Raw genomic sequence first — 27,596 nt, forward strand, 5'->3', positions numbered from 1 at the left:
TCTTTCAAAATCTTTGCCTCTGGTATGGCAGCCCCAGTAGGTAGCATTGCCTCTGCACAGGATCTCCTGGCCAGCTGATACATGTAGTTGTGCCACCCACTGGCTGTGACCCTGTGCAGTGTTATGAATTAAGACCCACAGAAAACTGCATAGTGACACCCCGAAGGTGCAATAATCCTGTGTGGGCTCTAGACTGTGTCGCCTGCCACCCCTTCACACCGTTAACTGCACTGGTTCTGCTGCCTTTTGCAGCAAATTTAAAAGGACTGGTAATGGTCAGAGGCTTTGTACCTAAAGAACATTTAACAGATCAACAAAATATATGACGTGTCAGATGAGTGGGTCTGTATTTACCCCATGGATATTTTTTCTGATTCAGGAGGAGGAGTGTTCAGTGGGAAGAGCAAGATGAATGGGAGTTTCTTAGGCTATGGCTACACTACAACTTCTGTTGGCATAGCTTATGTTGCGCAGTGTGTGAATAAACTACCCCTTGAGTGACATAATTTATGCTGACATACGCAGTCGTGTGCACAGTGCTATGTCAGCAGGAGAGATTCTGCCACCGACATGGCTTCTGCTGTTCACGGAGGTGGTTTTATTATGCCAGTGGGAGAGCTCTGTCCTGTTAGAATAGAGTGTCTTCACCAGAGACGTTGCAGCAGCACAGCTGCCTTGGTGCAGCTGCGCCACTGCAGTGCTGTACATGTAGACATTCCTTTAGATAGACCTAGGTGCAAATAAGAGAGATGGTTACCAGTATGAAATAACTCTGAGGTTATAGAAAGAGAGTTGTGATCGTGAGACAGCACTGAGTGTAAGGAACTCCTGAGACCTAATACCGGCTCTGACACTGACTCATGTTTGGCCTTGGGAAAATCACTTAACCTCCATCATTTCAATTTTCACATCTTTGAAAAGGGAGTAACAAATACATAATTTCCCCACAAAGATGTGATAAGGATTAATTATATGTTTGTCAGGTAGTCAGAAGTGCTAACTAGAAGCAGTATTAATTTGTTATTAGATTCCTATATGCTTGTGCACACATAATATATCAACATTGCAAGCCTTAACAGAATACGTTTACTCCCGTTTCTAGAAATTGAGTAATATCATTGTTAAGCTGAATCACATGTTGGAAAGTTTAGAGATGCTGAGCAAATTGAGGAGAAAGAAATGGCAAGGGATCAACTATTGAATTACAAATGTGCTGCATGGGTCATTTTTTATTCAGTGTTGCTCATTTGGCCAGTATTCAGGGAAAGCTGAGATTTTATCCAACTTTTCTGTGAAACTCTGTGGATATTTCAGGTCTCTGCAAACAAAAGCCAGATTTTTCTATGTGAATAAATGCTTACTTTCCTGGAGTACACCAGGTGTGCGGTCAGTAAGGAGCTACTTACCCTGTTTGGTGCTTAACAGAAAAACACAACCTGTCGATATAATTCTTGGTAATGGTGCATTTTAAAAGCATACTGACAAGCCACTTGTCATTTTAAAAACAGACTTCTGCTCGCTGTTTTTAATAAGAACCCCTTGGAAGCTTGGGACTTAAATAATTTTTCTTTTTCCACCCTCACCCTTTTCATTCCACATGCACACTGGTTTGTTATTGTACAGTTTGGTAGTTAGATTTGGTTTGTATTTATTTGTTGTAAGGAGTACTGGAGCATTTGACTTTTTTGGAAGATGAGGAGAATGGATATAAGTGTTATGAACTTTGCAAATGAGAGTGTGTATGTGTGGCAAGGAGGGGGAGTGTTGTGCAGGATGGACTCAAAGTAGGCCAAATTTTGAACTTAGCCACCCTGACAGTAATCTCACTACAACTGTGCATCATGTGTAGTACTAAGCACTGCTGACTTTTGTTTGCTTTAAAGGGATTGAATTTGCCCTGACCAATAATTGTAGGGTAGATGGTTGAAGGAAAGGATTGAATAATCCAATCCGTTGTGGTTTTTTTTTTTTTTTTTTTAAGACAAACCTGAAAATGCTAAATGAGGAAAAGTGGAAATGACAGCGGTCCCACTCCTGAAAGGTCCTGAGTCCTCCTGTGAGGTGGGACGCATGCTCAGTTTTCACTGACTTCAGGGGGTAAGAGGGCGTTCAGCATCTCACAATGAAGAGAACAATTTAATAGCACAACCACATTTTATGCATTAGTCCTCCAAACCAAGTTCCCATTCTGCAGTGCAACATTCTCCTACTCACTGCTCAACTTTTGCAGAGTTTACTTAGTCAGCAGAAAGCTATAGCGGGTTGTGAAAAATATTTACTTTAGGTGTTTTCTTTAGTTTACCACCAAAACTCATTACTGCCCCATACTTTTGGGGCAGCAAATAGCTTGGATACAGTTTGAAGTAACACTTTCTTGAGTCCAGTAGACTTTCTCAATTGTGTAACAAAAGGGAATCTGAAAAACATAAAAACTATGGGGTCATTCTTAAATCTGTTTAGTCTAAAATATTACTTCTGGTGATGCCGCTGGGCAGTTGTGTTAACTGTAACTTATGCTCTTCTTCAAGCATACAAATGTAATGACTGTATTCTGGAATCTAGATCTCATTTCCCTCATTTGGTATTTTACCACCTATGACTGATTATTAGATGACTGATCTGATCCATGGGGGAAACATCTCGGTCCATTCTCAAGTTCACATGTATCACCGTCACTTATTCTTATATTGCTGCCTCTGAATACACACTGGCTATGTTGGGTAGACCAAAATGTGCTGCTCCTGGGCAACAGCCTGGAATAACCACATAAAGCTCCACCTTTAAAATGTCTGCGTCATATGAGACTCTTGTTTCCACATCCTTTGCTGCTTAGTCCTACCACACAATTTTGGGACACTTGACAGGTTCAGCTGCAGCCAATGGTAGGAAACATAATTTCCTGCCACAGGAAATGGTACTGCAGTTGGAGAAAATCACCCAACATTACAACCTCATTTAAGGAGCTTGAGCACTGAAAGAAGATCCTGTCAAGTAGCCATGGGTGTGGAACAGTATCCCGGCTGGCATCAAGTCAACCTATAAGTGGAGAGCTGCTCAACTGAGGCTGGTTAAATGGAAGATGGGGGAGCAGCTTAGCAGAGAACTGGAGAAAGGCCACGATGGACACTTGTCTTCACTTCAGTTGTGAATATATTTGCCGTGACAATGGCCACTGTGGTTGAGATTTGGATGCCCAAATGCCTTAGGCAGCTTTGGAAAATCTCAGGCTTAGAGTTCAGGTTACGGTTTATGAATGGTGACTGGTGGGGATGGGGAGAGGGAGATTTCGCACCTGCTTAGTGGAGAGATCTACTGTGTGTGTGTGTGTGCGCGTGTGTGTGTGTGAGAGAGAGAGAGAGAGAGAGAGAGAGAGAGAAATCTGCTTACTCAGGTTTTCAGTAAACTTCCATTGAGTATGGTAATCAGGCTCCCATGTTCCAGTTACTGCCTCAGTTTCAGTGCTTCCGCCTCCAAATATCCTTCCATATCAACCAAGCAGAACTCTACTTAGTACAAACCAGGAATGCCTCAGGCTGCAGACCTCCTGTGCTGGAAAGCATTGTTAAATAAGCAAGCTAAAAAACAAAAGGCTTTGTGCTGTTGCAGTTAGCTGTTCCAAAAGCCACTGCCTTTTTCTAGTCATTGACATCTGCTCCTGCTAGTTGGCACCATGTGTTCCTTCCAACCCTTTTACAGAAAGGAGCATCTTGGAGAAATACTTGAAGATGCATTACAGCATTATCTGTGTCCTGGTGTGTTCGAATTGGATGAAAGTAGCACAGGGAGAAGACTCACACAGAGCTTGCAGTGCCACAGGAGGATAGAAATTCTAATGATTAACTCCTCCCATCTGGGTCACAAATGTAATCACTTCCCCACCACGCATCATAGTATCATCCAAGCACTGAGGGGAGGATATACGGGTAATCTTCTCCTCAGTCCTGCTTCTTTTGGTAGTGAGACTTGCCTCTATCCTATCATGGCAGGGACCATGGAGATCGATCGATCTGTCTGTCTGTGTCTGTCTGTCTGTCTATCTCATAGAACTGGAAGGGACCCCTGAAAGGTCATCGAGTCCAGCCCCCTGCCTTCACTAGCAGGACCAAGTACTGATTTTTGCCCCAGATCCCTAAGTGGCCCCCTCAAGGATTGAATTCACAATCCTGGGTTTAGCAAGCCAATGCTCAAACCACTGAGCTATCCCTCCCCCCAAAGAAAAGCTCGTGCCTAACGAGCCTTCTTTTATGTTTGCACAGCACCTAGCACGCTATGGGTGCTGCCAGAAACTAGTAATAAATAATAAACTAAATAAAAACAAAATGGAAGCCAACGGTGCATTGAGTATATTTCTTTTGCATGAGCAACTTAGACCAGTGTAGCAGGAATTTAATTGAATGAATGTTGTTTGGATCATTCCAGTGCATCACATGGCGAGATGCTAAGCAGATTGTGGTAGCTTACTGAGCAGCATGTTTATAGCCCAGTAAACCCCTCAGTCATAAGAAAATAGGAATTGGCATGCTGGATCAGTCCCTCTAGTCTGGTATCCCATCTCAGACAGTGTCCAGTATCAGATGGGGCAACAGAAGACGCAAGGCTGCCCTACAACCCAGCTGGCGTTCTTCCCAAGAAGACACCAGTGGGGCTGTTACATCCCAAATCCCTTTGCAGAGAGGCTGAAGAGAGATTTCACAAGAATGAAAATATAATTAACCCATAGGAGAGTTTCCTCTATCGCCTTTCATTATTACTGTGTTCTGAAATAAAATGTATTCTGCTCTGTTTCAGAAGGTTTTCCTTAGATAAGACCCTTGACTGGTCCATCTCTTCTCCTTTCCTATCACAGAAATAGCACTCAGATTGCAAGTAACTTCAGATACCAAACACACTTTCTACAGCTTGCATAATATCTAACAAAAATATGGAGCTTCAGAAGAAGTCACTGTGAATTATCTGTTTTTAGCCTGTTGTTGTTTCACATAATCACAATAGAGCTATTCAGAGTTTGAGTTTACCATGGTTTAAACATCTAGATGGGTATTGAGGCAGGATCCTGGCTTAGTATCTCTTGTTGCTGACTCCAGGTAGGGCAAAGCCATCTACTTAGACCATGTCTACACTTACCGGAGATCGACGCCTCTGCGATCGATGCAGCGGGGGGTCGATTTAGCGGGTCTAGTGAAGACCCACTAAATCGACTGCAGAGTGCTCTCTGGTCAATTCCGGTACTCAACCGAAACGAGAAGAGAAAGGTAAGTTGATGAGAGAGCATCTCCCATCGACGCAGTGCAGTGTAGACACAGCAGTAAGTCGACCTAAGCTATGTCAACTCCAGCCACGTTATTCACGTAGCTGGAGTAGTGTAACTTAGGTCGACTTATCCCGGTAGAGTAGACAAGGACTTAGTGTTATCTGGCAGACTTACTGATTTAGTCAGACAGCAAAGGCTAAGGCTTTTGCTTCCAGGTTCAGTCCCTCTACCAGTCACTGTGCATGTATGGGTACACAAGCGTGTTTCTCATTTAACACGTGACAAAATCCAGTGACCCATGTATGGGGTAAAGGATACTTGATTTAAAAATAAATAAACTTAACCTCCTTCCTGCATTTTCATCCTCTCTTGTATACCACATGCTCTACTGTCACAATGGGAATATAAGTACAGACAGGCAGGAGAAGCAACAGGGACTGACACAGCTTTCCTGGATTTTTGTTGGCTGTTCTTGCTGGATATTTGGAAACTCTGTGAAAGTTTGCATTTGTTCTCACATGGCATCCAGGAAATGAGTAAGACATACAAGGCCAACTCATTTGCATTGCTTCACCTCACCTCCCCCTATTCCCCTCAACATCTTTTACCAAGGGTACTTGGAGTACTGGGAGGAGATTGATCTTCCCTCCAACTGATGGGAGAATTCACCTTGTAGGTATAAAAAGTCTGTCCCATCCTGACAAATGTATAGGAGAAAGATCCTTGCTCACCGGTCATTCCCAGGTGGTGCATGATCTGTGTTAGACCTTCTGTCTTTCTTTGAAGGCTTGCTGAAGAAGTGAAGACACATGAGGAAACGGATTAACTTTCCCCTTCAGTTTGTACAGCAGACAGCTATTAATGTCAATCTAAATCTGTCTGTGCCGCTGTAATGGCAACAGTGATTGGAAATTGTTGGAAAATGTGTCAGGATTATGCTTTCTGTGGGACTGGGATGATTGTGATAATCTATATGCTATTTTTCTCCTCTGTCCTTTGCCCCCATTCAGATGTGGTGAACTACACTAAATAACTTTGTCCTTCCTTGCGGACACTGACTTTTTAAACATTGTCAGTACCGAGGAAGTGGGGAAAAAAAGTGGTCTGATTTAATTCCTTGTTTCTTTGCTTAACTTTAATAAACAAACTCCTCCTGTGTGAAAATAATAATTTTGAACCTGTTGATATTGACTTAGAAATTTTCCACGTTATCATCAACTAGTAGATGGAGAATAAAGATCTAATCCTGCTCCCACTGAAATCAATGCCAAAGCTCCCATTTATCTCACTGGAAGCCCAGTCAGGCCCTATAACTTTAGGTAATGTAGATTTTGTTGAACTGGTTGCTCTAGAATCTGGATAAATCCATTTCTAATAATTCCCTTCCATCAAGCCCCCAGTGTGCCCGAATACCATCCCTGGTCACCAGTCACCTGGGTTTTGATAGAATACTTTATTCTGACATGCAAGTCCTTCCTATTTCCTCAGAAACATTTTATATTTGGCCTTCTTCTGTTGAGTCTTTCACCTGAAAATCCTATTTCCTGCTTGAAATGTCCTAAAAAGGAATGAGGCAGATTGTTAGCAGCAAAGCTCAGTCTGAGAGGAGATTTGGTAAATATGCCAGATATTCAAGTGTTTGACCTCCCCTTCAAGGAAAAATCTAAAGAGTGGGATACACCCTTGCCCTGTTTTTGCACATTGAGAATGTGTGATCCATAAATAATAACAGAGGAGCACCATAAAGAAATACGTGTATACTATAAATAAGCCCCATGGGCTCTAAGCCATATTTCAGGGCTGTAACATAATCACTGGTTTTGGGTGTTTTTATAACCTGTGAGAGCAGGCCCCTCGGTGGTACAGATTCCTTATATGCTTTCTGCATACAGTTGTTTGCAACCTGCGAGTTCTGCTACATTGCCAAATGAAGTGCATGTCAGCTGTAGCCAGTATTAGTTATTTGTTACATCACTCTTTGTTATAAAGATGTTTACAAGAGGTGTGTGTATGTTATAACAGGCCCGCTAGCTCTGCTTTTGGGAAGAGTCTTGTTGGGCTGCCATCCTCCAGCCTGTTTTTTAGGCTAGTTTATAACTCTTTGGGGTGGGGAAATCACTACTTCCTGAACCCAGACAGAGGATTTAGTGGGAAAACAATTCTGTTTATTTATAGATTTTTGGGGACAACTCAGTGTAGGAATAATAATTGTTTAAACACCCTAAACATAGAGGTTTCATGTTCTTACCTACAGACTGTGGAGCAGGTCTTCTGGTTTCATTCCCCCCCCACCCACCCCCGTTTATTTAGGCATCTTAAGTGTAGGAAATTGGCATATAGTAATTTTTTGTTGGCATTTAAAAATGTGAGTGCCTGTATTAATTTTATTCTGCATCTGCATTGTGGATGATCACAATGCAATAGACTATAATGTCTTTTTATGTTTTTTAAAAGTTATAACCTTTCATTAATATGTTTTTAAAACATATTGTCTTTACATGTGTAGGGCCAAATTCTTAGAGCTATCCAAAGGGTCTCTTCAATAGGGCAAGTAATCATGCTTCAGAAGCACCATTCATGTGCTGTATTCTGGTAGGCAGCAGCCTCCCCCACAGCACCGTTCTCTTTGCCCCCAAATTAGTTTCTGCCAGGAGCATGAATGATCTGCCCCAGGGCTGTTAATGAATAAAGCCATCTGTGAGTCAGAGAAACTGACACACACCCAGACTTCCTTACATATCTAGGCCGTGTCCCAGAATACTTCTTTGCAGCTCCTATTGCAGAGAAGTGGCCTCTGGATTTTGAGGGGAGCCACATCAGGGCATCTTTCATTCTCCTGCTGCTAGCTGCAACCTTCCTGTTGGGTACCTTCGCACAGCACCAGTCAGAGCCTGGTCAATAGTTTGTATGTATTTTTACATATACATTAGTTCCAGGCCGGTTGTTGACTTTTGTCAGTTTTCTTTAATACTGTACATCTCTGAGATGAAGAAAAGCAAAACACATACATGTTCATTATCATCATTATTTTCTTAATGCAGATCACTAGATGGCCGGTTGCAAGTATCCCACCGTAAAGGGCTTCCCCATGTGATCTACTGCCGGCTATGGCGTTGGCCAGACCTTCATAGCCACCATGAGCTGCGTGCCATGGAGATGTGCGAGTATGCCTTTAACATGAAGAAAGATGAAGTCTGTGTCAACCCCTATCACTACCAAAGAGTGGAGACTCCAGGTATTGTGGATATTCTGGGTATTTCAACCTTTCCATGCAAGGGCAGGAGTCTCTTTTTAAAGTTTCAGGACAAAATAAAAATAGCATGCGTGGTGTTTTAAAACCAAAAGGTTTCTATTATTAGCTACCCCTCCCTAGCTCCCTCCCACTTCTTGTGGTGAAATAATGCATCTATCTACATCTTTATTTATGGTGAAGAGAGGGAAACTTCAGCACACACAAATCAACAAAATCTAAGTTTAAGCAGGTTGCATTCCTGCCAAGCTCCAAACATATTATTTGTGTGGACATATAGGGCTTGTCTACACTACCGTGCGGGGTCGATCTAAGATATGCAGCTTCAGCTACGTGAATAGTGTAGCTGAAGTCAACGTACTTAGATCTACTTACCGCTGTGTCTTCACTGTGGTAAGTCGACAGCTAACGCTCTCCCATCGAGTCTGCTTGCGCTCCTCGTTCTGGTGGAGTACTGGAATCGGCGGGAGAGCACTCAGTGGTCGATTTATTGTGTCTATACTAGACGCGATAAATCGACCCCCACTGGATTGATCGCTGCCCGCTGATCCGGCGGGTAGTGTAGACAAGCCCATAGAGAGAGTCCAAACTTTAATTCTCTTCCTTGGATGTTCTTTATTTACTTATTTTGGTGATGAGTGTAGCTGTTTCTAAGGATTGCTCCCTGCACTAACCCTCTATTTGTCCCTAGCTCCCTGTGCCTCTGAGAGATTCAAACTCTCTCTTATATCCATAGTTGTTGCTAATAGGATCTCGCTGGTCTATCTTTCAGTGTCAGTCAGCAGAACAGCCCTAGATTTCTATACAGAGACCCTACAATATTAACTTTGCTCTAACTTAGAATTTTCTTTTTCCATCTCCTGATGTATCTTGTCTTCTCTGTGACTCTCTCTTAGATTGCTAATATCTCAGAGTAGGGATTGTCTTTATTTTTGTGTCCTATACAGCACCAAACATCTTGTCAGCACTTAGTAATATTTTACCACTAGCCTTTCCTGGAGCCACTTGCATAGTTCTGAATGCTGATTGGAGTTACCTGCATGTGTGAGAGTGCTATTCCAAGGAGTGGGTTTCTCCTCATTTTCCAATATTTCATGTTGGGTCAGTGTAAGGTGTCATGTTATAAACTTGCTGCTAATGTCATTGTCCTGCTCTGTTTTCTTTCCATCTGTTCAGTTTTACCTCCAGTGCTGGTCCCAAGGCACACAGAAATTCCAGCAGAGTTCCCGCCATTGGACGATTATAGTCATTCCATTCCAGAGAACACTAACTTCCCGGCAGGTATTGAGCCACAAAGCAACTACATTCCAGGTACAGTATGGCCTCCATCTAGCAAACAAAGGGGGTGAAGAAAGGGCCTATTGCCCAGTAAATGACTGATACATATGTCCTGTAGGTTTAATATTAGGCCCCAAGGGTTATGTGGCACACTGGCTGAGCTCTGTTTTTCTCCATTCCATCATTACTCTCCTCATTAACCTTTAGAACTCCTGGGCTCCCTAACTGGCTGAACCAGATTGTGTTCGGATCTTGAGGTAGACAGAACCCATTCTTAAGCTCTGATTTTAGCACAGTGGTATATTAACCAAAGTTCAAAAATGCACACGCCGCTGCTTAAATGCTTTGCTGTACGTTCTGCTCTGCCCCCTCAGTGGGATGGATTTAAAATACATTGTAGAGTCTAGTGTTGAGAGAACTTTCTGAAAACAAATTCAGGTTCAGACAAAATTTAGCCATTTCACATTTGGATAAGCCTTTGTGAATTTGAAAAAGCTATTTAGCATATCTTACTGTATATCTGCATAAGGGTGTGTATCCATTATAGGCCTACAGCTCAGCTATACTGACAGTCCAGGAAGGTGCAATTCAGAGAAGAGAAAAACAAGAGGAAGGAAAACTGCAAAATCATTGTGAAATTTTATCTGAAACTAAAATCCTGATCTTCTGCTCCGTTATCATAAAAAGGCCTCCTATGGCCTCTACTCACCTTCTTGTGTTCCCTCCCCCTTTATAAAGTATTTCATTGGTCTGCTATGAATAGAGATCAGAGAAATTTATTTTGATAATGTATGAACTCTGCAATCAACTGTAATTGACAGTTTAATCTCCTGATTTCCAGAGACACCTCCTCCAGGTTATCTGAGTGAGGATGGAGAAACCAGTGACCATCAGATGAACCACAGCATGGATGCAGGTGGGTCATCTTTGGCGGTTTCCTGTAGCTTTCTGGGTCAAATCCTGAGACTCTTACTTAGTTCTTAGGCCACCAGCGAGTTCCCTGACTAAGGGTCTTGGCATCTGACCCTTTAAATATGTCATTATATTGCATATTTATTTGTTACACTATAACATGCAGAGGATTTTGGTTTTGGGGCCATTTTTATATCTAGGCTTCTCTTTTGAGTGCTGATGAGTAGATTTTTTTTTTTTTGCTTCTGGCAGCAAAAATGGTGCAGGACAGATGCAGTTTGGATTCCGCAGGGCAGCCTACACTGTATAACGCACCTTAAACCCACTGGAAAAAGATTCACCATGCACTCCCGTGCCCCAGAGCACCGGCTGCTAGACACTTACTAGTAAACAGGAGAGTGGAGCACTGACCACTGGCCTCCCACCTTTCCTTGCAGTCAGAAGTTCTAGTGTCAGCATTTAGTCTGGGTACTCATTATTAGAACTGTGCATGCATGCACAAATTGTGTACCCAGTCAGCTCATTCATTGAAAGCAATAGTGTGATCAGACCAAGTGTTTGCCCTTGCATTTAGGGATTAATCATGCATTTAGGGATTAATAACAAGAATTTTGGTTATAAATTGGGGACACATCAGTTGGAAGTAACAGAGGAGGAGAAGGACCTCGGAGTATTGGTTGATCACAGGATGACTCTGAGCCGCCAATGTGATATGGCCGTTAAGGTAGTTAAACAGATGAGGGCCTACAGCCCTCACTCACATAAGTAATCCTTACCCAAGACATCCTGTTGATGTTGGAGTTACCCTTGTTAATAAGAGTTGCTGAATCCGTCCCTTAGTTTGTAAAAGCTGTGGTTGAAAAACAAAGACACATCTCTGGTTAAAATGATTACTGCTTGAAAAGAGAAATACACAAATATGGGCTGCATTCAAACAAAGGGAGTGCAGGAACTAATTAATGCAGATACTGCACACAGTCAGCTCCCTTTCTGTGCATGTCTTGGACTTCAGAGTGCATGTGGGATTCTAAAAGAGGAATGACAGATTTACAGACTTTCTCCACAATGATACAGATGGAGGAAGGCAAGCGTGGGTTTGTTTGTCCATATCAAACGTGAGCCTACTGACATAATCCATTTTGGTCCATGCAATTATTGGTACTGTGGTTGACATCCGGAATGTAAATAGGGCCTTTTGGGATGAAATACTGGAACAGAGTTGGCTGAGAAGATACCATAAATGCCCAATTTGTGTTCAAATGCTATATCCGTTCTCTCTGCGGGTCTTCCACTCCCTCACATGTCATGGGCTTTGTTCTTTTTATAAGAATGGATTTTTTAAAAAGCTAACGGAGCTCAGTGGAAGGCAAGGCTCTGCAATGTGCTCTCATGCCTGCCGAGCCTTCGTATTTTCTTGCAAAACTCCCGTGTAATGCCTCCTTTTTTTGTTGGAACAAATTCTGTTCAGATGTTCAAAATATATGTGCATATTTTCCATACAGAATTAGAATGATAAAACCTACAACGCTGGTAATTGCGCATGCAAATTTACCTTTAATCACCTGATTCTCCATGGGCCTTACCTATATGGTAATTTTCACCATTGCAAAGTGAGCATAACATGCTACCATGCTTCTCTGATAGTGAGTTACACTCACTTTGCAATAATTTTGCACTAGTGTAAATAAATACATAGGGTGCAGGGCAACAGAAAATCAAAGCTGTAGTTGTCTAAGTAGTTACCTTTGTGTGTAGTTGCCATGATAGTACATGCAGTCATAGTAATGGCATATGCAAATGAAGCACACATGCCTACGTGCACAGTTTTGAAAATTGGGTCTCTGGTAAATGAAGACCTGGAGCAGCATGCAGATGCTTAGCAATATTACTTTGTATCATAATGATAGTATCTATAAGCCTATGTAAATAATAATTGGCCATTGAGGAAACTGCAAGTCTTGCTTTCCCTGATCACAGAATGAAGTTCAACTGGGGCATGGGATGCTTAAGAATTCCAAGATTGTTACATATTTCATATATATCCATTGGGTTTAAGCAGCAAACACAATATTCTTAGACCAAAAAACATAAGTGCTCTTGGTTTGATCTTTAGACCCAAAAACCCATGTCAGCACTGATGTTTCTGTTTTACTGTTTTTTCTATGCAGTTACCAGCTTAATCATCATCATCTTGATTTTTCAGGTTCTCCAAATTTATCTCCAAATCCTATGTCCCCAGCACATAATAATCTGGGTAAGTATGCTGTCTCCTGAACTGTGTGTAATTATAGTGATAGGCATATGGAGGATATCTTAATGATGATATTACTGCCTGATGTTGTGGCATTATTTAATGCTTCTTTGTGCTGATTCCCATTTATTATGGGGACAGTGATTCACAGTAGCTCAAAGTTAATACAGAGATCTGTGCTTACAACGTAGGGTTGGGTATAAAACAAGATGCAGTGACAGACCAAAAAAAAAAGGGGGGAGGGGAGTGCCAGGGCGAATGAGTATGAGGGCTATAACAAAAATAGGATCTGGTGATCACATAGGTTTGCCAGGAATGCATCCTGCTGGTTCTTATTTTAATAAATATGTTTTAAATTAAACTCTCTCTTCTAGAAAGCAACTATATAATTTTAGTTGCTTATTATCTATCTAAGGTGCTTATCTGACCACCATTATCTTATTATCTGTGTGCCTCACGATCTTTAATTGTATGTATCTTCGCAACACGCTTGTGAGGCAGTACGGTATGAATATCCCTATTGTTCAGACTGGGAACTGGGGCACGGAGAGGCTAACTGACTTGCCCAAGGTCACACAGGTAGTCTGGTGGAGCAGGGCCAGATTTAGCTGACCCCTCCATGGGCACACAAGGTGAGGTCAGGGACCGTTATGGTGCCAATGCAAGCCTTCTGGTTCCCGTATATGTCCGACTACCTGAACTCAGGGGTGGGCTTAAGGCAGGCCCTTTGCACTGGCCAGAACAGCCGAATTCTTTCTGGGGACCTAGGCAGCAGTGTAGGCCTCTGCAGCCCAGGGCTCATCTGTAGGCACCAAGAGCATAGTCCAGACCTTAGTATTATACCAACACATCAGTGGTTCTGTTTTCATCCTATCAACTAGAGATATTTAAAATAATAAATAAGAGGAAAACGAAAGATGTAGAAATCAGGGTTGTATAATTCTCGGAGATAAGCCTTGTAGATTTTGTGAGTGTATTTCTGAACTTGCATTATCTCTTCAATATGTATCCGATTGTGCTCTTTATTTTCATGTAGACTGACAGAGGGGTCAGATCTAACCATATTGCTGGACTCACCCCATTTGAAATTACTCTCAGCGGTCACCCTCATACAACCCAGCACACTGCAGGATCCGTTCTCTAAATGTTACTTAAACCAGTAAACACAGACCACTTCAGATTACTCTTAAAATGCCACAGCCACAAAGCTTACATATGCTTACAGCCCTGGCACAGAGTATCTTGACAGCACTCCAGAATTTCAGGCATTGGCTGTCTTGCTTTTGGATGTCTCGGGCTAGTCAATTTTTTTTTTTTTTTTTTTTAAAGGGTGCTGGATATATATATCTGGGTGGTACTAACATTTTTCTTTGGCTTAACTGTCAAAGTCTAAGGGCTGGTCTACACTGCCGCGCTAGTTCGGCAGCTGGGGATCGAAGTTCCGAGTTCGATTTATCGCGTCTGGTCTGGACGCGATAAATCGAACCAGGAAGTGATCCCCGTCGACTGCGGTACTTCAGCTCAACGAGAGGAGTACCGCGGAGTCGACGGGGAGCCTGCCTGCCGCGTGTGGACCGCGTCTGAACCGCGGTAAGTTCAAAGTAAGGTATGTCGAATTCAGCTACGTTATTCACGTAGCTGAATTTGCGTACCTTACTTCGACTTGGGGGGTAAGTGTAGACCAAGCCTAAGAGGGAAGAGGGTTTTTTGGGGGGGTTGGCGGGTTGGTTTTTTTGACTGCATCCTTTATGCTCAAGTGTGCTGCTTGTGAGTTGATTGGAATTTCCAATGTTTCTTATCAACATTTTAAAAAACAACAACAACAAAAACCCCAATCCGGATTGCTTTTTGTTGCTGCAGATAGCAACCACCTCACCCACATCAGTAAGGAGTCTCTAGGAATCAGGCTTCAGTGCATATTTTTTTCCAACAAAGGCAAATGGTTATTAAACCATGCTGCTTGGCTGGTCAGTCTGTTGGATGTCTAATGTGGTGTCTGGTAGCAAAGACTAAATAAGGGCAGCCAAAGCATGTTAACCACAAGTAATCCATTTGTAGTCTCTGAAGCTGGAGTCAGAAAGTGTAATAATTTGAAATCAAATGAAAGGGACACAGCCAGGATTTACAAGATGAACATTTGTTGTTCTTTGACAAGTTCTTAGCTTGTGGAGGTTTTAAAAAAAAAATTATTTTTTTTTTTTAAATTTATTGTGGGGTGTTGAGTTGTGGGTCATTTTATAATAAGTAAAATGATACGTTGATCATTGTCCTGTGTCAGTAGTGATGGAAGTCTTATTGCCATCTACACGCTGTTGGGTGATCTGCCCAAAATGAAGAGTTGGTGGTGGTAACAGGGTAGATGGCAACACAAAAAAACCCAACCCACTTCCTCCCTCAACCGACAGTGTCAGGAGACAGGCCAAGGACTGAATGGGCCCTGGGAACTGAACTCCCTTCTCCCTGCACTGCAGGTGGTCTCTCCAGATCAGAGGGAATGTTTTGGAATGTGAGTGCACCTGGCAAGGAGTCCACTCGAAAGGACTTTTTTGGTTCAAACGTTTAGTTGTCAAGCACACGTTTTTAGTGAAAGTTACAATACCAACTGATCTCCTATTTCTTTTGTTTAAACTAAAAAAAAAAACCCTAAACAAATCTATGATTACTGGTGCTGTGTGGATATTCAGATTGAGGTCAGGGAGTTTATAGGGCAAAGGGCCAGAATAGGGTATGCATATTGTTATCTATGAGTTTGGTATACTGGAAATCCATTGTCCACTTCCTCAGTGTTGGCTCTACAAGAGGCTTGATGCAGACACTGCAAGTGAAATAACCACATACCATATGGTCAGATGAGTTAGTAATACAGGCCTCAGCTGTTTTCTGTGGTGCAACGCTGCTACTCAAAAAAAAAAAAAAAAAAAAAAAAAAAAAAAAGAGGTGGTATTCCCAAGCCCTTCTGAAAGTTCAGTGGTTATAGAATGTAGTGATAATGAAGAGACTGCGCTCACAGTCTCTCTTGCTTTCTCTCTGTGTGTTGCTTTAAGGATGAAGTTAGAGATGTGGCAGCCATAACTGGTACATATGGATTAAAATACAGAACTTCTGACAGAGACTGTGTCATCTGAGAATCCAGTGATGGTGTCGCCTTACAAAAAAATAATAACCAATCTAAATGTTAGGATCTGAAATAAGAGGCCTTTAATATTTTCTTCTGACCTGCCCTAGCTCAGTAGAGACCTTCCTGGCCAGCATCTTTGTAATTTAATGTAATTCTTGAATATCATTAGAGTTGGCTGAAATTTTCCACAGAAAAATATCAATTTTGATAAACATTTCCCTACAGGTAGATTCTAAATGAATAGAGTCAGTATTTCAAAAATTAAATACATTTTTGCCTCAACTGTCATCTCATATCAATTTTTTGGAAACTGAAAAACCTAAACATTCAATTTTCAGTTTTTGGATTTTCAGGGTTTTCCCCCCCTCCCTCTGTTAAAAATTGTGAGGGAAGCGTGATGGAAAAACCCCTTTTCACACACTTTTTTTTTTAATGTTTTCCAACTTAAAAACAGAATGAAAAAAGTGAGTGTTTTTTTTTTAACCTTTTCACACCTTTGAGAAACTTTTGTTTTGACTGGTTTCAGTATTTACTGTGGAAAAGTGAAATTTTTGGACCAGAAGTTTCAAATGGCCATTTCCCCCACAAAGTTTTGAGTGGGAAAAATGTTGGGTTTCCGACAAGCACTGTGTATTATAAACATAACAAATGCTTGCTGCTCTGATCATACATTACAAGTGCTGTTTCTTGCTTGATGCAAGAATTTTCAGAAAGGAGCCACCAGTCCCATTCCATCTTTTTGTATAAAGTACTTCACCAAATTTCCATGAATAAGATCTCAGATAAATTCAGTGACCTGTCTCACCGCAGGGTGAGTGCTGGGAAGAGCATGAAATGATTTGTTATATCAATTCATTTTATATTTTTACTTAGATTGATGTAAAGAGCCTGCAGTTGTTCTCCTCTGCAGCTGAGCCAACAGAAATACTGCTAGAGGTCTAGCTCAAAGATTATGGGAGAATAAGTTGGATGGGTCTCATCCCAGTACTCGGGGGACATTTATTGACCTCACGATTCAGCATGATAGGGATCCTTTCATGAGAGGGACTCAGGACAGGAAAAAGCAAGCATCTTGTGTATCAGAGTTGAAATGGATTGGCAGTGCTGTGTGTGGAAGATTGAAGGAGGGTTTACCTGGTTACTACATATCCTTTCTTTAGCTGTTTGCACAGTCCCTGTGGGCATTGTGTGGATCTAGCATTACTAAAAGTCCTTACTTGCGTGAGAACCAAATGCATAAAAATCAAAATGATACGTACAGACCACTTCTAACACAAGAGGTAACTCACCCTTTCCATGATGGCTTAAAACTTAGCATAAGCCTTACACCACAATCATAGGGAAGGCAGCATTATTAAACATTCAGCTGCATTTCTTAGAGACTAGTGCATTTCCAACAAGATTCATGAGTGGTGAGTTTGTTGGTTTCTGTCTTTCCTCAAATTGCAAATTAAGCCGGAAGTGAAATTTCTGTACATCCTTTAGTGGGGACCCGCAGTCCCCTTGAGTCACAACCCAAGCAGAGGTGGTTGCTGAAGGAAAGTACCACAAAAGTATATACAGTACCACAGGTTGTGGATGCTTCTACAACCCAAGGGCAGCATCACTCTGAAGATACCACTTGCAGGGCCAAAAACTTGTTTTGCTTTTATAAAACTTAGACTCTTATTTAGAAATGTTTGCTCTTGGATAAGAGCAAGCATGGATTTTTTTAAAGCAAATGAGCATGATTTAATGTACCTTGATTAGTATTGCTATTTGCTATACATTTGTCATAATGGTTGCAACACTCACAGATAGGTGCCTCAGTCCAAAACTGCTAATCAGTGAAAATTGTAGAAACTTGCTTGACACATGGCAATCCCAGTGTGGCAGTTAAATGAGTAACATAGCAGAAAGAGGCAGAAATGGAAAAGGAACAGGATGTATTGTACTTGATGATGACTCGTGGATTTGTACAATGGAATGTGAATGTGTGAGGGGAAATGTTCAAAGATTTTTTGCTTTGTTTGAAAAAACCTAAGTTATGCTCATAAGAATGTTATAGAATAAATTTCTCTTCAGTTGAGGCCAGGGCCAACGTAATAAATAAATACTCCATTTTATGGAATTACTTTCTGTTAATTTATGCTCGGAGGGTTACACTCTGATTCCTTTGGGCCTCACTTTCCCTTATGCAGGCAGGCATATACCACCTAGGAGAGCAGAAATGTCAGCCTTAGCTTGGGAAGTAGTTTTCTTTTAATTTGTTCACCGAAGGGAGCAAAGGTTGCCCCTCAATAGAAAAAGATAAGAATGGGCTCCCACCCTTTCAAAATTCCTGGATTTGGATAGGATGTGCTGGGGTCAAGGGGCTTTCACAGAGAGGTCCTTTGCCTTCACAGAAGGTCCTTTGCTACTTGGATTCCTGGCGTGCTGTGGCACTTGGACAGCACATCTCCTAAGGAACCAGCAGCAGGTTGTCAGGTGTCCTGAGAACACTCTTTCCCCTCAAAAATTGTGGAGATAAGTTATTACAATGCAAGTTATTACAGACTATCTGTAATAACTGGTGCTGGGGCTTTGTGAAGAACTGTCAGAGACCTGCCCCCAGAGACTGACCACAAGGAAGGGCTTCTGTGGAAGTAGGGGAAGAGGAAGACAATCAGCAGAGTAATAATACCTAGCTCTTATCTAGTGCTTCTCATCCGTACATCTCAAAACACTTTACAAAAGAGGTCAGTATCATTATCCCCATTTTACAGATGAGGAAACTGAGCACAGAGGGGAGAAGTGATTTGCCCCAGGTCACCTCGCAGGCCAGTGGCAGAGCTGGGACTAGAACCCAAGACTCCTGAGTCCTGGTCTGGTACTCTACTCTATTAATATGAGACGCACCATTGAGTGATGGGGATACACATGAAATGTTCAGGGAAGTAAGGGCGCTATTTACACAATACCTGAAACAGTGAAAGAATGTTGCATCTGTACTGATACTCGTTCTGGTTTAGAGGAGTATAAAATAGGGCTTGGTCCTGCCTCCACTGTAGTCAGTAGGAATTTTGCCATTGATTTCAGTGGAGGCAGGCGCAGTTCCACATGGTGCTGGTGGTGGGGTTTTTTTGAGGTATGTGACTAACCTCGCATCTGTATCCCACTTACTGGGATACGTTAACACTTGTTAACATAATTGTCTTTCTGGTTCAGATAAATGCAAAGATCATTTGGACTGTACTAGTGTAAAGGCTGCATTCTGGGTATAGCTGAGTGTGAACTTGAACAGGATACAGCTGGATAGCAGCTTCACTTTCTCTTAATTGGCAAAACTTTCCAGGACATATGTCTATTCTTAAAAGCTAAGGAGCTGGCGACAGATGTTTATATATGAAATGACACTGAACCTATCTTCTTGGGTTGCTCTTCTTTGCGAGGAGGGGAGGTGGGGCCTGTCTCTGATTGTTAGAGCTGGTCTCTCTAACCCTGTGCCCGGAGCACTGAAGAAATACCATAGGGGGGAACCTGGCAGTGGGAGGGGGGAGGATAATGCTTTCTGTTGCATTAAATCTTCTCCCCAACCAAGGAGCAGCATTCGAGTGTTTTTAAGATATCCTCACTTGCTTAGAATGGGGATGAGGAGATTAAATTACTATCGACTGTTACTGGAATTGACTTTAGCAGGAGTAGAAGAATTTCAGTTTCTTTAGTCTTACAGTCACACCCCCTTGCACATTTTGTACTGTCCTCTTCAAAATGACTCAGTGCATTAAGATGGTGCAGCTAGTTTCAGTTGGGACCACAGGCTGAATCAAACCACCGGTGAGCTCAGAAGCTGGACCAATGGGCCAAAATTTTGCTCAGTTACATACATGTTACTGAGTGCAGAATTTAGCCCATTGACTTTTTTGCTATTTTTTTTTTAAATAGCGGAGTAGCTACCTGAAATTAATGTTGTGTTTCATAGTTTGTGAGTTCAGTTTTATAGGTGGTAAAGATGAAGTCAGTTAAGTGGTAGTGGTGGCTATTTGTGATTATTCTGCATGCCAACTGCTTTGCGGTTGATGTAACTTTCTTTCTGCAACCCATTCAAATCTGTCAAGTAATTAAAGCTTGGTTGTTAAATAAACACAAGCAGTGGAGCTTAATAATATTCTTAAATGTTTCATTTTCTTCAAAGGGCCTCTCTGATTTCTTTCCTGTTTTGCTTTGAGCAGATCTGCAGCCTGTTACCTACTGCGAGCCAGCTTTCTGGTGCTCTATATCCTACTATGAACTCAACCAGCGAGTAGGGGAGACATTCCATGCTTCACAGCCTTCGATGACCGTGGATGGCTTCACCGATCCTTCTAACTCAGAACGCTTCTGTCTTGGCTTATTGTCTAATGTGAACAGAAATGCAGCAGTGGAGCTCACAAGACGACACATTGGTAATGCCTATTTTCTTGTTGTTGTTACCATCTGTTGAGTGGGAGGGGAAGGTGTAGAGGGTTGGATACAAAGTGCTGAAGATTAAATCAGCCATCTGTGTAGCTTGATCAGTTTTAGTTAAGTATCTCCATTATTTTAACAGATTAAAATTCCATAATATAAAAGTATAGTTTACAACAGTAAAATAAAAAGATGTTTTAGAATAGATTTATTAGACATAATAGAAGTTGAATTGTGTCTATCAGTAAGAAATTTATTTCTAAATTTTATGAGAGATCTCTTGTGTTTTTACTCTTTCCTGCCTGTTCCCTCATTAATAGAAACCAGTGGCTTGATCCAAGTCCCATTGGAATTAATGGAAAGACTCCCATTGAATCAATGGGAGTCTTATCTATGATCTGGAGGATGGCGTGGATTGCACCCTCAGCAAGTTTGCAGATGACACTAAACTGGGAGGAGTGGTAGATACGCTGGAGGATAGGGATAGGATACAAAGGGACCTAGACAAATTAGAGGATTGGGCCAAAAGAAATCTGATGAGGTTCAGCAAGGACAAGTGCAGAGTCCTGCACTTAGGACGGAAGAATCCCATGCACTGCTACAGACTAGGGACCGAGTGGCTAGGCAGCAGTTCTGCAGAAAAGGACCTAGGGGTTACAGTGGATGAGAAGCTGCATATGAGTTGACAGTGTGCCCTTGTTGCCAAGAAGGCTAATGGCATTTTGGGCTGTATAAGTAGGAGCATTGCCAACTGATCGAGGGACGTGATCATTCCCCTCTATTCGGCATTGGTATGTCATCTGGAGTACTGTGTCCAGTTTTGGGCCCCACACTACAAGAAGGCTGTGGAAAAATTGGAAAGATCCCAGCGGAGGGCAACAAAAATGATTAGGGGGCTGGAGCACATGACTTATGAGGAGAGGCTGAGAGAACTGGGTTATTTAGTCTGCAGAACAGAAGAATGAGGCGGGATTTGATAGCTGCTTTCAACTACCTGAAAGGGGGTTCCAAAGAGGATGGATCTAGACTGTTCAGTTGTACCAGATGACAGAACAAGGAGTAATGGTCTCAAGTTGCAGTGAGGGAGGTTTAGGTTGGATATTAGGAAAAACTTTTGCACTAGGAGGGTGGTGAAGCACTGGAATGGATTACCGAGGGAGGTGGTGGAATCTCCTTCCTTAGAGGTTTTTAAGGTCAGGCTTGATAAAGCCCTGGCTGGAATGATTTAGTTGGGGATTGGTCCTGCTTTGAGCAGGGGGTTGGACTAGATGACCTCCTCAGGTCCCTTCCAACCATGATATTCTGTGATTCTGTGATCTAGGTTTTTATAAGATCATCCATCACCTACATGCATTTTAAACCAGTATAACTCCATTTCCTTCAGTGGAGCTATTCCTGATTTACACCATGGAAAACCAGAGGAGATTCAGTTCCTGACAGGGCTGAACATTAAATAGCAAGTTAGGGCCCAGTTCGGTCCTCGGTTAAACTGGTGTAAAAGTTAGTGGAGTTTTTCCCTATTTACACTGGTGAGGGCAGTATTAGGCCCTTCCTATGCGACTTAATGGTACAAGTTAGTTTCCCTGCCTCCTGCCAAAAAAGCAAACCCTCTTCCAGCAGATTTTGTTCTTCTTTGTACCCTTCTCTGGGGCAGAACCAGTGGCTCCTTCACTTAGCAGGCTTTTTAATTTTTTCGTTACTAAAATGGTTCCTGATGTGAGAAATCCCAAGAATCTCAAATTAATCCTTAAATTCAGTAGGTTCCATATGCTTCAAGCAAGACTGAATGCAAAGTTTCCACACTAGCAGTGAGAGAGAACAGCAGAGGTTTATCAGAGTTTCATAGACTGATACCTGAAATTTAGGATTTTTCGACTCAGGTTATATTTATTATATTCATTTGTGTATTTCCCATGGGAATTCAAGCATTTAAGGATATAGTGAATGTTATGTCAGGCTAAACACAATGGTTGAGAAGCCTTATATAATTTTATTCTAAATCCAGTTAAAAATAGTTCCATACATCTGTGGTGACTCTAGGAGCAGGTTGAAAACCGTATGTTGAAATGATGAAAAGTTCATATGGAGAATATCGGAGTGGCTAGGGGAGGCATTTCTCAAAGTGACGGATTTGTGCAGTGCATGCTGCAAAGGACGATGTGGCTGGAGAATGCGCTTATGGCTTCATAAATTGCTCTTCCACTTCACTCATCTTTCTCAGCTTGAAGTCCTCACAGAAGTTTGTTGTTCCCAACATCCATTGAAAACAAAATTACTATGTTCGTTTTCCATCATCACTGATCTTGCTTGATTCCTCCCTTTTTTTGATTCAGAAGTAAACCAGATTTCTAAAAACTCTTCTTCCCAGGGTTTGAGGTTTTGAATATGATAAATGTTTTCTGCATGCGTCATTGCTGACTAGTGACTAAACTGAAATTGTGCCATGTGTTTTCTAGGAAGAGGAGTAAGGCTGTACTACATTGGAGGAGAGGTGTTTGCCGAGTGCCTTAGCGACAGTGCCATTTTTGTCCAATCTCCTAACTGTAACCAACGTTACGGCTGGCACCCCGCAACTGTTTGCAAGATTCCACCAGGTAACCAAGCCTGGCCTTACTCACTTACGCTGTATGCACTCTCCTGTGTAATCTTTACATGTGAAGAATGGGAGCTCTGCATACAGAAGTTGAATTATTCAACAAAACGAACTGGATTTAATTAATACTATTTGTTTATAGTAATCAGAAACCTAAAACCTATTTTATGCCATCTCCACAACTTCAGCAGTGTTCCTTGATAGCATGAAGGGTAAAGTTACTGTTATGAGAGTTTGTACTGTATATCCAGCCATCACCAGTGTCCTGGTTCATAAAGATAAATGTGTAAGGGACCTTAAATAGATTCTGATTCATGTAAGCAGGAACACAATCTGGCTCCTAGTCTGGATGTGCCTTGCAAACTATTGGTACTACACAAATAAGTAATACAATAGTAGTAGTAAATGTTTTTAAACCTTTTGCTGAATGAATGTATGAAGAAAATCTTTTTAATTTAGAAGCATCTTTGTTATTCTCTGTTATTTTCCTACTTCTATTTTATGTTAACACTTTTTAGTGTATTGATCTTATTTTAGGGAAACCACCCATGAGGCCATTTCATTTTCATGGTTGTAGTACTTATAACTATCTAAAACCTACTGAAAAGTCACAGGGGGATTTTAATAGGCTTTACTTAGAAAATAAAAATACATTTATAAACCTTGTGTCAGATATACATGGGTGGATTGCGTTAGTTAAGTCAGGGTGTGAGCATATTAAGCTCTTCTAAAAACAAATTTTTATGGCAAAAGTATTTAGAAAATAATATTTGGAATAATGAGCAAGTCCACCCTTGAGGTAGTGTTCTTGTTGGAGGCTTTGGGCCCATCCGTGGTCTGTTTCCCTTCTCAGATGGTTCACCAGCAGCTTCCAGTGCTTTTAGGTTGCTGAGGTGACTTAACCCTCTGGCTAAATCACAAGAGTCCACTAGCTCCAAAATTAATTGAAGTCCATAAGCAAACATAACCCAATCTTCTGCTCCAGGCTTGTGCCCGGCACAGACCTTCCTCTGCAGGTCTGCACTCCTCCACCATAGTCTTTAGCCCTCCTCTTGGGCTCAGCGTCCAGCCTTTTCTGAACTCCAAACAGTCCCTTCTTCCCCTTGTTCACAAGGGTTGCTGTATCCCAGCCTCAGAGAGTGGCAGCATAAGGGGAACCCATGCCCACAGCATGCTATGGGTTTCCAGCCCATGAACCCTAGACAATTGGGAAATCTGCCCGTAATACAAACTGCCCTGTCTTTCCTTTCCAGGACCTCATCGTGTGTGCTTTGCCTGGCTTCCTCACTGGCCTTTTCCTGGCTCTTCTCTCGCTCTTTAATGGAGCATCCCCCCACCCCCAGGTCTGCTCTCCCTGAAGCTTCTCCTCTTACTGAACACAAGCTTCCATATATCGCCCAGCAAGATTTGTTCTAGGACGGCCTGCTCCTTGATTTTCTCAGCGGAACTCTTACAGACTCAACCAATGGGTAGCCAGGTCCCTACATGTAGCCGCCAGGTCCCTACATGTAGACATGCTCCCAGCAAAAATGGTTTGATCCCCAAACAGATGACAATATCGGTTATGGTCAGGCTCATAAAGCATGCTCAGGCGTGATTTTTTTAAATCACTTATTATTCGTCTTGATCCAAGCATTTGTTTTTCAAACTTGGACATCCTCCCAAATGAACACTAGTCATGTGCCAAGTTTTTAAGTCCAGCAGTTTTTAAGTTTTCTGGGTAAAAAAAGTGTGGCAATAATTTTTTACACTGGGAAACTTGTTATTTTTCAACTACCCAGAACTCAAAACCAGCTGAATGGATTCTTCTTTAGCTTTCAGCTGGGACCAAGCATGGAAAATTTCAATTTGAAGGGGAAATCTTTGGAACATTATGAACAAGTGAAAAGAGGGTTATAAATGAAACAGTCCTGCATTCTTAACTATAGTACTTGCTACCAAACTATATAGTATAGTCCTGACATCTGACTTTTGACAGCAAGAGCTATTTTGGCAACTGGCTCTGTACAGGATGGGGTGGTGATGACTTCTGCTAATGGATACCATCTAAATTCAGCTTTTATGGTTTCTTTTGTTTTTAGCTTGTACATTTCTACTAATTCCTTAATTACACTGTCAGCAAAATTAGCAAATATTAAGGGTTGAAGTTGTAATCAAGGTTTGCATTGTAATGCGGGAAGATGAATGTGCTTTGTGTAGTGCACCTTCTTTATCCTTGGGAGGTAGAAGGAAGTGCCATGTGGTGATGCAGTCTGTTTTAGTCAACAGAAACATGCTGAAGGGGCAGTAGGCCCATCATTTGGTATTTCCTTACTTTTTTAGGGGTTGAATTGTGGAGGTGTTGCATTTATAACCAAACTTAATTTCTTTTAGAACCTTGCTTCTTATTTATGCAGTCTGTCCATAATGTAATATGGTTTGGGGATGGGGAGAGCAGAGTTAAGTGGTTTCTTTCCTTCGGCAGAAAAAAATGGGATTTCTTAATTTAGTTACACTAATGCCATGTTGTCCTGTTCCTTCCCTGACAGGGTGTAACTTGAAGATTTTTAACAACCAGGAATTTGCAGCCCTTTTGGCTCAGTCTGTGAATCAGGGTTTCGAGGCTGTGTATCAGCTGACCAGAATGTGCACAATCCGAATGAGCTTTGTCAAGGGCTGGGGAGCTGAATACAGGTCAGATCTTTTGTCTTCAACTTTCAGTAGACAGCACATTTGTGCTTATTATCACGAATCATGCATGCTCCAGTCCTTGATTTTGGGAGTCAGAGTGCTCAACAAGGTCTTTATATGCTACTTTTAGAGTAGGAGACTAAGCTGGCAGTAGTTTAATTAAAGCAGATAGTATGCATTTCTTAGGGACGTGTTTTTCAAATGTTTTAATTTTGTTTCCATAACTGGAGAAATGAGAGGAAAAAGCAGATCAATCCAATACAGCATAAGCTGCGCCATTCCTCATTGGGAGGATGTATATCTGGTTACAGTGTTGTACAGTACAGGATCTCTAACTGCAGCTTAACTGTAGGTGAATCCAGATGGACATTGTAAGAAAAATTATATGTTATTTATTTCTTGATGTTAGATTTAAATTTGATTGCTGGAGTTTCTAATGGGCAGAATCATTGTGACTATATATTACTGGATTAGGTTTAGCCTTAACATTTCTTTTATCAGGGACTTGTGGGATTAAATTGAAAGCAGATGGGCTTGGAAATTTACATTTTAAGATATTGGTTAGAGTCATTGAAAAATTATGGTAAAGTCTAATTCTTCTTGCCCCATTCTCATTGCCTGCCACATGGCAGTTGTTATTTAAATGTCCTTGTAATTACTGATCTGGCTTGCTGTCCTTTCCATAACTAAAGGACTATTGAGAGGACAAATTAATAATGACCACTGTAGTTAGGACATACAGTGTGGTGTTTCCCAATACTACAGTACCCGTACAGAGAGCACAGGTTAAAAACAAATGCCAGAGCTTATACTGCCATCCTGAGTAGTATTGCATTTATCAAGCAAACAGCGCTTATAAATGCTCCATAAGTCACAAAGGAGGAAAGGCAATATTTGCTAATGCCAAATGGGGGAAATGAAATTGGTCAGGAAATAAAGGTGGTTTTGTGACAGAACAACGTACAAAGGATTAAAACAAGATCTTTAAAATAATTATTTGATGGTGTCCCTTTAAATCTACAGCCTTATTTAAAGAGTCCATGGGGATATTTACTATCTCTGGATATGCTTGCAGACATGCCTGACTGGTGGTTCTTTACAGTCTCCTGCAGCAGAAGGGGTTGTGGGGGTGGGGGATGATGCTATAGTATCAGCTGGAGCCCAGGCCTCTCACGTTACTCTCCCACTTCCTTCATCTCTCCAGATGTTTGGAGTCCATTTTGTTTTTAAATCTTCTGCACCCAGGCCAGACCATTTCAGCTGTGGCTCCCAGCCATGGTCTCTAATGAAATCCAGATGAGCATGACTTACTGGAAGTCAGCTATCTCATTGGAGTATTGTAGTCAGTGAAACTCTACGCTCACATTTACTGTAGCAAAGCCCAACTTTTGCTTCCGTGCCACGAGAAATTATATCTAATTGTCTTTGTCATAGCACAGTTATTTGTTGAACTGATTCATATGAAAAGCTTATTGAAAGCTGCATCCAGAGCATTGTTCTAGTAATCTGTGCTTTAGCTGCTTACCCAGTTGAGCAATCTGTTGGCAGGATGTTTGAGTGTTTTTGTGTTCCAGCGATCAGGGTGGCAATTGCATAAGAAGTCCATGACACACAGGCTCTTCTCTGACAGCAGAGCCTAATGCAGGCAAGCCAAAAAGCAACCAGAAGGCCTCCCTGGGCTAACTTACTGAAATCCATCTTCAAGCTGATGTGCTGTCAGTGAAGTCTGATTGTCTTAATAGAGTGTCAAAATAAAGCATAATGTTATAGACTTGGGGACCGGGGGAAACAGCATGCTAAAGAATGGATTTGTATGTAATGGTGCTGAGCCATTTGGTGGTATGCTCTTTGTCAGCCAGTGTTTGAGGA

General features: G+C 41.7%; 1 protein-coding gene across 2 annotated transcripts in view; it reads left to right on the forward strand.

Annotated features, from left to right (window-relative positions):
• SMAD3 (SMAD family member 3) overlaps nt 1-27,596 on the forward strand; it is a 109,477-nt gene that overhangs the window by 69,877 nt on the left and 12,004 nt on the right. For both annotated transcript variants that reach the window (XM_026648386.2, XM_024205639.2), the window contains exons 2-8: nt 8,293-8,486; nt 9,678-9,812; nt 10,621-10,695; nt 12,895-12,945; nt 20,251-20,463; nt 22,921-23,058; nt 25,586-25,730. In XM_026648386.2, coding sequence (XP_026504171.1) covers nt 8,293-8,486; nt 9,678-9,812; nt 10,621-10,695; nt 12,895-12,945; nt 20,251-20,463; nt 22,921-23,058; nt 25,586-25,730 — 951 coding nt within the window. The remainder of the gene's footprint in view (nt 1-8,292; nt 8,487-9,677; nt 9,813-10,620; nt 10,696-12,894; nt 12,946-20,250; nt 20,464-22,920; nt 23,059-25,585; nt 25,731-27,596) is intronic.

Source organism: Terrapene carolina, unplaced genomic scaffold (genome assembly GCF_002925995.2).
Source record: "Terrapene carolina triunguis isolate 2854851 unplaced genomic scaffold, T_m_triunguis-2.0 Scaffold67, whole genome shotgun sequence".
Lineage (NCBI taxonomy): Eukaryota > Metazoa > Chordata > Testudines > Emydidae > Terrapene > Terrapene triunguis.